At 39.5% G+C, this 12,995-nt stretch overlaps 1 protein-coding gene across 10 annotated transcripts in view; it reads left to right on the top strand.

The window, feature by feature from the left end:
* Positions 1-12,995, top strand: part of OXR1 (oxidation resistance 1) — a 270,959-nt gene that overhangs the window by 29,952 nt on the left and 228,012 nt on the right. For 9 of the 10 annotated variants that reach the window (XM_040084391.2, XM_040084399.2, XM_040084419.2 and 6 more), the window contains one exon: positions 4,564-4,643. The exons of the other annotated variant lie outside the window; for it this stretch is intronic. In XM_040084391.2, the coding sequence (XP_039940325.1) occupies positions 4,627-4,643 (17 nt within the window). In that variant the 5' untranslated portion in view covers positions 4,564-4,626. Of the gene's footprint in view, positions 1-4,563; positions 4,644-12,995 lie in introns of those variants that run through there. 10 annotated transcript variants of the gene reach the window in all.

Raw genomic sequence — 12,995 nt, 5'->3', positions numbered from 1 at the left:
GGTCTGATGACTTTTTAATAAGGCAATATGATCCCTCCCCTCTGTCTGCTGGCCATGTTCCTGCTAATAAAGTCTAGAATGCTGTTTACCATCTCTCTGCCCAGACATGCTGCTGACTCATGCTCAATTTGCTGCCCTTCCAGCCAGGCAGTGCCCAACCTATGCCATAGCAAGAGTTTCTCCCTTCCTAAATACAGGACTTTGTCCTTGCTGAATTTCATGAGATCCCTGTCAGCTCATGCCCCTAGCCTGTCCAGCTCTCCCTGGTGGCAGTCCTGTCCCTAAGTGTATTAACTGGTCTCCCCCAGTTTGGGGCCATCTGCAGACTGGATAGCTGTGCATTCCATTGCGTCCTCCAGGTCTTTGATAAAGATATTATTGTGTAATTCTGTATGAACATACTTTGCCTTTTTTTTTGCTATAATACATTTGTTTCTTAACTAAAAATATTTTTATTCTTGATCCTTCTGCTTAGATTTGCATGGCTTTAAGTAGTGAGTGTGAATCTCTCTAAATTATGCTGAAATATATCTGGTACCAATGAAAAGGTTCACTGATATTTTGTGCCAGTTTCAGTGGCATCTTTAAGACATTCCAGAAATCAGTACTGCTGTTAAGAAGGTTCTCAATTTGAAAGTCATAGCTTTCAGAATTTATCTCCAAGTAGATAAATGATATTTTGCATTTGCTTCCATGCAAGATGACTGTTCCCAAGAAAGTGAGGATGGTTTTCCAAGGCTGTTATGCCACCTTGCCCTGAGAACAGTACCTTCCACCAGGGAGCAGGTTCAGCTGAAAGGCAGCAGTTGACACACAATTACTCTCAATAAGCCAGTGAAATGCTATGGGAAACATTTCTGTGCAAAACAAAAACTTCCTGTGCAAAGGAAAAAAAGTCCAAATTATTGAATTATTGTTTCATTTAATATATTTGGTTACTGTATCTGTTTGTGTTTGGGTTTTTTGTTTTTTTTTTAAAGGTTAAAAATGTGCCTGGAGGAAAAAGAAGTTGATGAGGCCAGCAAACTTTCTGCTGAGATAGATAGCAATGCTGGGTTAATGGCTGAACTTGGTCTTAAAGGGTTTTTCCAACATAAACAATTCAGTGATTCTGTATCCAGCACCACCTTCTTCCTTCTTCTGCACCAGTCACCTTCAGGGGAAGGGAACCTGCTTCAGCTACTCATCAATTTTATACCTGTTGGTTTCCCTCAAATAGCTTGTCCCGTTTCCTGAGAACTTCAGTACCTTATGTCAATCCCTAACGTTTTTATTTATATCCAAAAAGAGACAGAAAACGTCAGAGCCCTTCAGTTAAAGTTCTTGCCAATATAAAGGCAGTCCTACCTACTAATGTAAGATGCTTATGAATGATGTTCTTTAGTGGAAATGGAAAAGGTCATCAAATGATTGAATAAATTTGGCTTAAAATTTTCAGTGTCAAAGTTCCACTGATGCTCACAGGATCATAAGTGACTGCTCAGTTTTTAAATATGGGAGCTGGACTTCTAGGTCACAGCTTAAATACTTATGAAAATTGAATTCTGGAGCTTTAACCTTGTTATTTCCAGGAGAAAAGGAATGTCTGACTCAGATCTCTTAGCACATTTACACATTTAGGCTCCACATTGTATAATCAGCTGAATGGCTTGAGACACTTAATACGTGCACTGGTGCAGAGGCTGAGTTGCAATCCCTAATCTCATCCACGTTTCATCTCCGAGCTGCATATCTGACAGTGTAGGCATAGCTTCTGGTTAGCCTAACAATCACAAATAGAGAACTGGAGTGTGACTTTTCAGAACATGCAGGGAATGTGTATACCCCAAATCCATTGATTTTCAATTGGAGTGGACACTTGGCCTGCTTGAAGCCTTTAGAAATTCCCAATCAAGACAACTAACTGGAAACAGGCATTTGTTATGCTCTCAGTGTAGAGGGACTGGTGTTAGTAAGTGGCAGGGAGAATAATTGCATGGGAAGGAAAATGTACTTCAGGCTGATGATACTTGTGTTCCTTGCCCAGCTGCAAGGCTGTGATTCTGGAACAAGAGGGCATGGAAAGGAAGACGGAGGTTCCCTTCAACAACAACCAGAAAAGAAACCCTACACAAACCAAAAATAAAATGCTTTAAGAGCAACTGGTAAATTGAGACAAAAATGTCATTACCCCAACCCATAATGAAATATAGTGCTGTGAAAATGCTGCTTCCTCATCTGGAAGTAACAAGACATTTCACCTGGTGTCATTTTATCTGATCTGACATGGAGATGTGAAGGCCCCTAGAGCATCTTACAAATTTAGAAGAGAGTTTGTAGACAAGAATTCTCCTGTCAATCAAGATCATGTAATCACAGCTTCTTCCTGATGGATGAAACATTTGTATTTAGATATCACATTTACATTAAACAAATCAACTAAACTAGGATAGAATGTCTGAATTTGTAAGCTATTTTTGCTTTAAGCTGAACATTTAAGAAAAGGGCAGAAAGGTTTCATTAGCACCAATATTACACATTGTGAGGGCAGTGGGTGTGTGCAATGGCAATCAAAAGGGACGTGAGCCAGGGCTGGAGCTGCAGCATTCTCGTGGGAAGGACTGGGTGGCAGAAGCTTCAGACTGGAAGGGCTGGGACATGCCTGCACTTTCCAGGTGCTACATAGCTGTTCCTTAGGGAATGATGGACCAGAGTGCTGTGAACAGGTGTTGCAAAAGCAACACTTGATTTGTGGAGTTGGGAGGATGCAGGGCATCGGGGGCACTGCATGGGCTTCTCATCATGGTGGCTCTTCCCAGTTTGTGCAGCATTTTGAGTCTCTGCTTTCAGTTCTCTGCTTTCAGAACAGCTCGAACTGCTTCTGGCTACTGCTGGGAATGACTGAATCCTGCTTTGGGAGGGCGAAGCTCTTGGGGAACAGCAGTGTCAACCTTGCCACAGCTGTTAGCATAGCAGAGGCATGCAGCATCTCTGCTCAAACTTGCCTGCATTAGTGGGGAGGGTGTGCAGGGGTGGTCTCAGCACCCACAGGACATTTTCCCTGTCACAAGGTGCTAAAGCCCTTTGCATTTTGAAGGCCTTGACTTGGGTGGCACAACAAGGGAGGCTGCTGCTGGCCTGTGTGGGGCTGCAGAGCCTCAGGGGACCCTCTCTCCCAGGGACTCGCGCACTGAGTGAGGCACCGACTTTCCTGGGCAAGGAGCTGCTGGAGGCCAATGCTGCCGTTGAGGGGGACCTGGGCAGGCTGAAGAAATGAGCTGACAGGAATCCTATGAAGCTCAGCAAATGCATGTGCAAGGTCTTGCCAATGGGGTGGAATAACCTTGTGTAAAATGATGGGCTGGGGATGACGTGCCTGGGAGGCAGTGGTACAGAAAGGGATCTGAGGGGCCTAGTGAACCACAATTTGCACGGGAACCAGCAGTGTGCCCTCACAGCAAAGAAAGTCACCTGTTTCCCTTGGCTGCATGGGAAAAAGCTTAGCCAGCTACATACAGAACAAGAAGGATGTTAACTTATGGAGACTAAATGAGGTGGCCAAGGGAATGTAGCAAATGGCATTCAACAGAAGGCTGAGAGAATTGAATCAACTCAGGGTCAGAAGAGATGGCAAGAGACCACCTTAGTACTGTCAGCAAGTACCTGAGTGAAGAGTATAGAGGAGATGGAGCTAGATTTTTCTTGGAGGTATACAGATATGATAAGAGGCAGTGGACATAGGGTATAACATGGAAAAATCTGATTAGATGTTAGGAAAAATATTTTTACCATGTTGGTGATGAGGTACAGGAACTGGTTTCCAGAAGAGGTTGTGGACATGTTCAAGACCTGTTCAATCCTGAGCAATCTGATCTAATTATACCTGTTTTGAGTTGAAGGCTGGACTTGGAAGCCTCTCCTGACCTAATTATTCTAATATTCTGTAATCTCATATTTTTAATGTAAAAGTTGGAATTTCTCTTAGTATTACTACTAGTAGTACTACTAATACTAGTACTAGTACTGCTACTATTACTACTACTACTATTTTCTGAGGTCTGTATTAAGTAGACCCACACCAAGGAATTTCTTATTTATAGCAAAGTTTTCTTTCTGGAAAAATTACTAATTTACTGAGATAGTCATTCAACTAATTGAGCACCAAAATGCAGTTAAGATATAAATTTACATAGCTTTGTTCAGGCTGGAAATTCAGGAAGACCTGTTTAGCTGCTTTAAAGCACGTGCATTTCAGATTGGCACATGCATTTCACTGTAAGAGATAAGGACTTTTAGATGTTGCACTATCATATCGTATTATGCCTAACTCTAGTTGAGTAACTGCTCTAATAATGTCAGGTTTAACCTCTACTAATAGGATTTGGTCTTATGTTTTTTTAAACTTTTATCTTGTGTTTTTTAGCCTTTGCGTACTTTTGCTAACCTTTTTATTTCTGTAAAATTGCCAGGTATTCTCTGAAGTTTCACTGGAAGATGTTTACTAATGTACTTATTGTTCAGGATATTAAAATCAAGGTCCTGAGCTTCTTGATTTAAAAATATCTCTTTTTTTTTCTCATCCAGGTCGATATAATCAGCCTGTGCAGTGCACTGCGTTCATAAATGTGAAAACAAGCCTGCACCATCATGTTTGGCACTAAGAGGTCAGTTTCCACCATTTTTGCTATGCTTTTCATCTCAAAAAACCAAAAGAGTGTGGCTGTTGTGACTAATTTGAATTTTTTGCCTTTTCCAAAAATATTGTTATACAAACCATATCAGCTAGATAGGTTACTTTTTCTGTTATAATGATTAGGCTTTCTTTGCTGTAAAGCTCTGGTCTACCTTGTCAGGTAATGACATGCAGGCCAGGTAGCCTAAATGGCAAATATCATCCCCGAGGCAAGAATGCCAAATAAGACACTGAACTAGTGATACAGGACATCCCTCCTGCTTCTAGTATGGAAAATAACACCAGGACAACAAAGCACATGTGAGACAGGTTCTTTTCTGTCATTTTAGGGAGTCTGGACTGATATAAGGTAACATCCATCTCTTACTCTTTGTGATTCAATGTCGTACCCCAAATGTCTCAAAAAAATCAAGTTTTGAGTCCATGGTATCTACTTCCTGTGTCTTTGATAAGCATTAGGTAATCTGTCTGTCAGCAGACAGTGCCCCTGCTTCCCCCACTGCTCCTGCCCCACAGGAGCCCTCATAGCACCCTAAGGCACCCTGTCAGGTCATCAGCTACTGCACCTGTGGGTCTTCTGCAGTGGAGCGTGATTTCCCTGCATAACAGAGATGCTATAGACCATTCTCTTCATTGTGAACTCCCTGATTTTTGTGCTTGTTGGTAGGCTTTTAAGTAGAAGCTAGTCAAAGACTTCAGCACTTGTGCCCCAGTTGTATGGAAGCCTAGTGAAATATTTGTCCTGCGCAGTGGCAGAACACCTGTAATCTGGTACCTGGAGAAATACATCACTCTTCTGAATTGTTGTGAAGTGGGGAGGCTGCCTTGCCCTTAAGAAGCACATTATGATGCAGCATCTTGCACGTCTGCAGGAGTCAGAGGTGGCAAATGATAAGAAAAATCAGCTTGGTTTTCTGAAGCTCCTGCTTGAGTTGCACAGGGCTTCAGTGTGAGCTGCAGCCTTGTTGGAATCCGAGCGCTGCCAGGGGCTCCCCATTCCCCTGCACTCCTGCTCACATGGCCAAGAATTCAACAGGGTGTTTTGTGTCTGGCTGAGGTGGGATTGGCAGCTGACTCCAGACTCTTACCTTGTATATGAGATGCATATGTAATACATTTTCAGGGTATCTTTCCAGTAAAAGGAAACTTTTATTTCTAGTTTTAGATCTTAAAATGTCTTATTTTAGAATAAGGACAGAATCTGTTGTTTTGTCAGTGTAATGAGTTTGAGATAACTGCTGAAGAGGGTATAGTAACAATTACAAACTTCCCACTTGAGGATTTCTACTTGTAATTAGTTGTCTCTGCAGAATATTAACACTCAAGTAAATCAGACATTCTACTAAGTGAAATAATTTATTATATATCATTATATTTAGGTGGGTTAGTTATTTTTGCTAATGTGTAGTTTAACCCCTTATGAACTCCCTATGACCTGACCTAAACAATTTTTCCCTCCTAGTATCATCTTTTTATCTTTTCTTAGTGTTATAAAGCAAAGGCAAAATTAAGAATTGTGTTTGATTGGTAGGCTTGAAATTTCATTTTTTATATTTTCCTTACAATTTAAATCTTGATTACTATCCTCATAAAGAATAATACAAACAATAGGAAATTCTCTTCCATATCTGCAAACAAGGTTTTATGAAAAAAGGTTCATTTGGGGAAGAGAAGCTGTTTGTTCTCAATGGTACTGTGTTCTGCTGTGTCTCACTTTATGCAGGCTGTTCTGAATCACTTGCAATAAATAAAGGATGTTTTGCTTTCTGGAGGAAAAGAGCCGCAGTGGGTCTCCATAATAGTAGTCTTGTATGTCTAAACTGGGACATTACATCAAGTATTCTTGAGATTGTTTTAGTTAGGCAGTGATTGAGTACTTGTCAGGTGTTTTGTTCTGACTATTGCAGTGCATTTTGAATTTAATTTTCAAAGAAAATTATTTATTGTGACTGAGAAAAGCTTGAGGTTCTATTGATGTTATGGGTGGCACAATTTTGTTTTCTGGTTATAGAGAAATGTAAGATGTTTTTCCCTGCCTTAACCGTGGAGTGGTCTGGTGGGGGGAGGACAGGGACCTATCGAAAAGCTGACCGGGATATTGGCAGCTAAGCTGACCAATGGGAAATGTTGAAGCGACTTTGGAGAGGACATTTAAAACTAATCTGCTACTGATCAGTCGCCCTCTTACTTTGGAATCAGCTATGAGGTAACATTGTAGGCAGCTGGACCGGCCGGACCTAGCCTCTGAGGGCCACTGCACACACGGGGAGGGCCTGGGCCAGCTGAGCCCCTTTCCCTCACTTGCCTGTAGGGAAGAAGGGCGGCTGCAGCTCGGCAGTGCTGGCCACGTGCTCGGACTGTGGCACAAGGGGCCAAGCCATGGCTCAGCTTAATCGCCGCTGGCAGCAAAGGAAACCTGCAGCTTCATAACAACTCCGAGCCAAGCTGCCCTAGATGGCACCGAGGGGTGGAAAAAAGGACATCTACCAGCTTCCTCCATCAGCGCAGCTTTGTATTTTCTTCAGCCTCATGCAGCCTCCGTGCTTGCATGTGGCCCTTGCAAGCCTGGGTGGATTTAACCCTTTCCTAGCAACATGGAACTTTTAAAGCACAATTCTTCCTTGAGAGAGAGAAGAAAGAAAACAGAGGGTACATAGAACAGACATTGAATGAAGTCAGTGAGATTAGAAGTGAGAGAACTAATAATATTGGAATAAGATTGAAGAAGTGGACACTTTTAACCAGACTTCTCTAAAGTAAATTATGAAAAAATAGACTGATCTTTGCAGCATCTTAGTGTTGTTAGGTAGAATGCTATTCTAATTAAAATTAAGAACTGAAATAATTAAGATTTATTTAGGAACTGTAAAGCCCCCACTCCTGAGTTAAAAGGAAGTCTCAACCTTTGAGACAAAGATGATTTTAGGCTAGAAGTATTCATAAGTAGTACCCCAGATACACTGAGAATCTTTGCTGATAGAACATCACAGTCTGCGAAAACTCCGGGCGGCAGCAGATGTGTGACATTGAGAGCACTGGACTATTTTGTCTCATGGCAAACGTCTTCATTAAAAAGATCTTAAAGAGACTCTTCTCCTAAAAAGTAATGAGTAATTATGTCTAAATAGTGAAACTGACTGAAAATCTCAAGTCGTGTCTTTCTATGTTGTTCAGCAAGAAAGTTAATAGTTTGAAAGAGGAGAGAAGTGTATTTTAAAGTGTCGTTCTGTTTTAGTTTTTCTTTTTCTAAACTTTCTTTTCTTCTTTCATTCTTTTAGTGTATGTTAATAAAACTATTTATGTTCATTTTTAAGCTTAAGCCTGCTTTGTTTTTTTTTTTCTGCTAATCTCTCCCTCCCACAAAAAGAAAATAAATACTAAAACTCCAACATTAATTAGTGTTTCTGCCTGGTTTTATTAAACTAAAACCATTACAATTGATTGTTTTTAAAGGCCATAAATTCCTATATATAAACTGCCTCTGTCGAGATTTTTTGAAATCTTTAAATGAATTAAATCTTTTCCAAAAAAGAAATAGTGTATTAATTTGGAAATATAATTAAGAAAAAATACATTTTCTGGAGGAAAGGATGACTTAGGATTTGTTTTCTTGGAAAAAAAAAATTGCTTTTAATTAGTTCTAATAATACATTACTAATTATAATTTCCATTAAACTTTCCATGAAATTGCATAATTTTGACTGAAAAATGGAGTTATCTCCTGTCACCAGATCTTTGGAAGTTATTAGGTGTATATAGTATCTCAACTGCTTTTTCATTGATAACTTTCTCTTAATTTTGCATATAAAGTTAATTTTTAGTGCATAATCCCTGTTGGGCTGATAAAAGTGACTCTCCAACCATAACAGCTTTAACAAACTTTGTATGTGAGGCATATATTTCTCAGCTGCTTTATAAGAGACTGTGTCATTAATGTGAACTGACACAGCTAACAAAGAGGTGAATTCTTCTTAATTTCAGTTTAATTTGAGAGCTGATCCCATGATTTTAACTACTGAACTGTTGTAGTTTCTCTGTACTGTTCTTGTATTCTGCTCTCATCTGTTTCTGTACCATGCTAATTTTCCCAAATTAATTTAATCTACAATAAACAACCAACATTGAAATAGCAGAGGTTAATACATATACCAACGAGTTCCTGTGTGTTGTGTTATTCATGTTGTGTACTTATTTCCATCATTCAAGAGCAATTGTCAATACCACTCTCCTCATGTGGAAGGGAAAATTACTTAAATAACTTTAGGGAAGGGATTTTTACTTTGTGGGAACCAACTTTTTGTGTGGAAGATGCTCTGCAAAGATAGCCCCTGCAAGGTCAGTCTGACTGTCTACCTACCACTGTTATTATGATGTTCAGGGATATTCTTACCTGCAGTTATTTATGTTCTGCAGTTTGGAAACCTTGTGTTGTACACCTCATTTAAACGGTGTCCATGCAAATGGAGATATTTCTCCTGTGCAACATGCTCAGTTTTCTTTTCCTTCTATAGTCTAGATTGGAGTGCTTCAAAATATAGCCTAAGTGAAAAATTCAGCCCTCAGAGCCAAGTAATTTGGTCCCTAAATGGGTTTAGCAGACTGAAGGAAGCAATTCCCGCATGGGGTGTGAGGAGTACAAGGGCATTTGCTTAAGTGTGTTTGATATTGCTCTGTTCCTGGAGCTGCATCCATTGCATCCATTTGTCCCTTTGTTGAAGAGCCTTGCACATGGTATATGTTTGGGTTGATCTTGCAGAGAATACCACATAGTCCTGTGAAGTCCACTAGTTGTGAAGGTCCAGTAGTAACTCTGGGTAATTACAAATTAGCTGCCACATCCAACTCTGTTTTCTGCAGTAAGGATGGTGCCTCCTTCTCCTCCTTTGGTTTGAACCTCAGGAAGGTCCATAGAGCTAAGAGAGTAGCTCTTGTGTGATCTGATGTCAGCACTGAGGCAGTTGGGGGCTAGTGTTACCAGGCTTATTTTTGAGAAATAAAGAAATAGAGAAATAAAGAAATAGAAAGGCAAATACTCTGATTTCTAGGGACCCTGATTGCCCTGATATGAATTCAGCCTTTATTTTACTGTACTCTTCTTTATGGAGAGCATTTTATTTATAGGGTGTGATTCCATCCTGAGGCACTGTGGCCATTGCAGCTAGTAGCTTCTGCTAGGTGCTGATGGCTGGTTTGGTGCTTTGTGATGGTTGACCATGTCAGTCTTGGCCAGTGGTCTAAGAGTTTCATAACAGAGCCGTTGTTTCTGGAGGCAAATAGTTTTCTTTCCAAATCGTACTCCAATCAGCCATCCTGGAAAGCTGTAGTCAATTTTCTTAGGCCAGGTCTGTCAGCAGCAATTTGAGTCCTGTGATAAATAGAAAACAAACCTTTCTTCCAGTGTCTAATCATATTGCTATGATTTTAAGCTCAGATAATAGTTAAGCTGGACAAAGAATATGATTGGTATAAGAGGATGATGAGATTTGGAAAGACACGTCAGCTTTGTAGTCACTGACAATTACTGACTTCTTCATATCTGGTTTTGATAAGAAAATTAAGGAAATAATGTTTATTTATAAACTCCTGATATGAACAGACTGTAATGTTTTCAAGATAATATAAGCCTGCTTTATTATTTTCATATAGTTGCAGGGATACTGTGCTTACACAGGGTTTCTAAATTTCATGTTTTCAATTGCATTAGTCCTGGACTATTGCTGTGTTTGTTCTGATACCCCTGCCAGGTTCTAAAGCATGGCCAGTGGATGCCCACAAAGCTCTGTCCATTACTGAGTACTGGGAGCTTATGCCAAAGATTTTTTTCTTTGGGATTTGTAAGTGTACAAAAATAGTTATCTGGCTTGACCTAAATTCACGTGGTGCTCACCATCCCCTTTCTTTTGCTTTTTAATTGGAAATGACGCTCCTTGAATGAAGCTATAACATACTTTCTGTCTTCTTCTCTGTTGCAGAATTAACTTTTTTATTGCTGAACTTTGTTTTGACAGTGAACCGCAAAATAATATCTATTGACAAGGACTCTTTTTAAGTTTACTACTGACTCCAAAATACAAACTTTTAATTTCTTGCACTGTTTCATTGCAAAGGGAACTGGAGGCTGACTAATGTAAAATGATAAGGCAGCTGTGAGACTTGGATTTTATTCAACCAGAACAGATGCAGTCTTGAATACAGATGTACATGGGCAACACAGTTTGAAACAGACACAGAGAAGAACTTGGCACTGTGTAAGCAGTAGCCAAAACACTGATGTGTTATCAACAGTTTTTTAATCACAAATTCAAAACACACTACCATATGGTCTGCTGTGAAGAAAATTAACTGCATCCCAGTCCAACCCAGTCTAATGTAAAAAGCCCAATAAATGTTCACAGACTGAAGCTTAAGCTCCAAGAGAATGATTGTATAAAAACCAAAAAATAGAAAGGACATATTTTTAGTTTAGCAGTTGATCCAATAAAAATTTGGCTTCCTATACATACAAATAAAGTCACAAAACTTTTACACGATGGTGAACAGCTTTTAAAAATTTGCTTTAGGCAACTGCATCCCTAATTAGAAAATTTGAATTAATACCTGAAGATATTGTATGTAAGAAATATATTGCATATAGGAAATGAAAAGATAAAATAAATTTAAGTCTGTTTAAATTTTTCTAAATTATTAATGTGTTCTCAATTTTATTTTTACAGAATTCTATTTCACAATAAGGCTCTACTTTGCCTTATGTAGAGCATTTTAAAGGAATTTACATGAGCTAACAAGCTAACTTGGCATGTATATTTTGTTAGAGAAAGTCATCTCTATTTCCACACCAACATCATGCTGCAGATCTAGTACTCAGAAGTATTTAATTATCCTAATATGTTTATTTGCTATATCTTGGAGTTTCTTTAGGAGATTCTGATTATTGCATAGAAATCATTTAATTATAGGATTACATTACACTTCAGCTATAAACTTTAATACCAGAAGTTCCTTCTTCAAAAGGAAAAAAAACTTTCAAAGGCTGGCACTTGAAAATACAAAAAGGACCTAACCTCTTAATGGCAGGATTTTTTCTTTTTTTTTTTTCTTGTTTGTTTTCTTTGCAGTGGAATTTATTCCACCGTGTTTATTTGTTTCTCAGTTGATCTCAAACAATAAATGTGTGATCAAAACTGCAGACACCTTTCTATTTGTGGTTTCAGATCCCTTATGCTTTAGAAGATTCAGGAGGCATAAAATTTCTGAATAAGACCTTCAGATAAACTGTGTGTGTGTGGCTTGGCTTTTTACTGTACAGGGATGTGTTTCCTGTTACACCCAGTTCCTGCTGAAGGGCAAATTGCTGCATTTCCATAATCAGTGGAGTTCTTCTGCTTCTGCTGTAGAAGTCAGGATTTCACATGAATTTTCTAATAATGCTCTTTAACATGAGTATGCAGGGTGAGGAAAATGTTTTGTTTTTCTTTTTAAAAAGTGTGTTTGGAAGAAAGATAAGCCAAGGTATAAACTGAAGGTCAGTCTTGCTGAATAATGAAGTCAGTTGAGGGCACTCATGCCTGTCTTGGTTTTGAAAGACAGTTGTCTGCCAGGGAAAGCTAGAGCCTCCCTTGGAATGGAGAATGTGAACCCTCTCCTTCAAAATAATTTAAATTTTGCAATTAGGGGCTTTCAGGCAAAGATATGGGAATAGGAGCAACAGTTCATTACTAGGAATATTTAAAAAAAAAAAAAAAAAAAAAAAAAAAAAAAAAAAAAAAAAAAAAGGAGAATACAAATGTAGTAGTACAAAAAACAAGCAAGGAAGCAAACAAAGATCCTGGAAAAAACCCTGACAGGGTCAGGGATACAACCTGGCACCTTGTTGGTCAGGGTGTTGGAAGCAGCCCAAATAAGTCCTCCTGGAATAACAGATGTGGTTCTGTGGAATAGAGATGGTCCTGTAGAAAGTCCAGTGGTGGCTAGATGAGTCTGGTCTTCCCCTGAGAATCCAGTGGAAAAACTTGGTCCCTTGGGTCCTTCAGTCCCAGTTTTTATCTGGCTAGGAACAGTTGGCTCCTCCCGCACTGGGTGGAGCATCTTGCTATGGGATGATGGAATGTGTCATGTCATTGGTGGGCCCCAATGGCCCATTATCAGAAGACATCCACCTGGAGGATGGAGGGGTGGTGAAAGAGATAAGAAACACTGCCCCACCTGGTTTTAATGGCTGGGCCATTATCAGAAGGCATCTGCCCTCCTCCAGCCTGGAGTAAGAAGGATAAAACATCTCCCAAAAAACCAGCTTTCAACAGATGAAATAGAATATATATTTTTA

This window comes from Hirundo rustica, chromosome 1, assembly GCF_015227805.2.
Source record: "Hirundo rustica isolate bHirRus1 chromosome 1, bHirRus1.pri.v3, whole genome shotgun sequence".
Lineage (NCBI taxonomy): Eukaryota > Metazoa > Chordata > Aves > Passeriformes > Hirundinidae > Hirundo > Hirundo rustica.
This window is presented reverse-complemented; position numbering and strand designations above follow the sequence as displayed.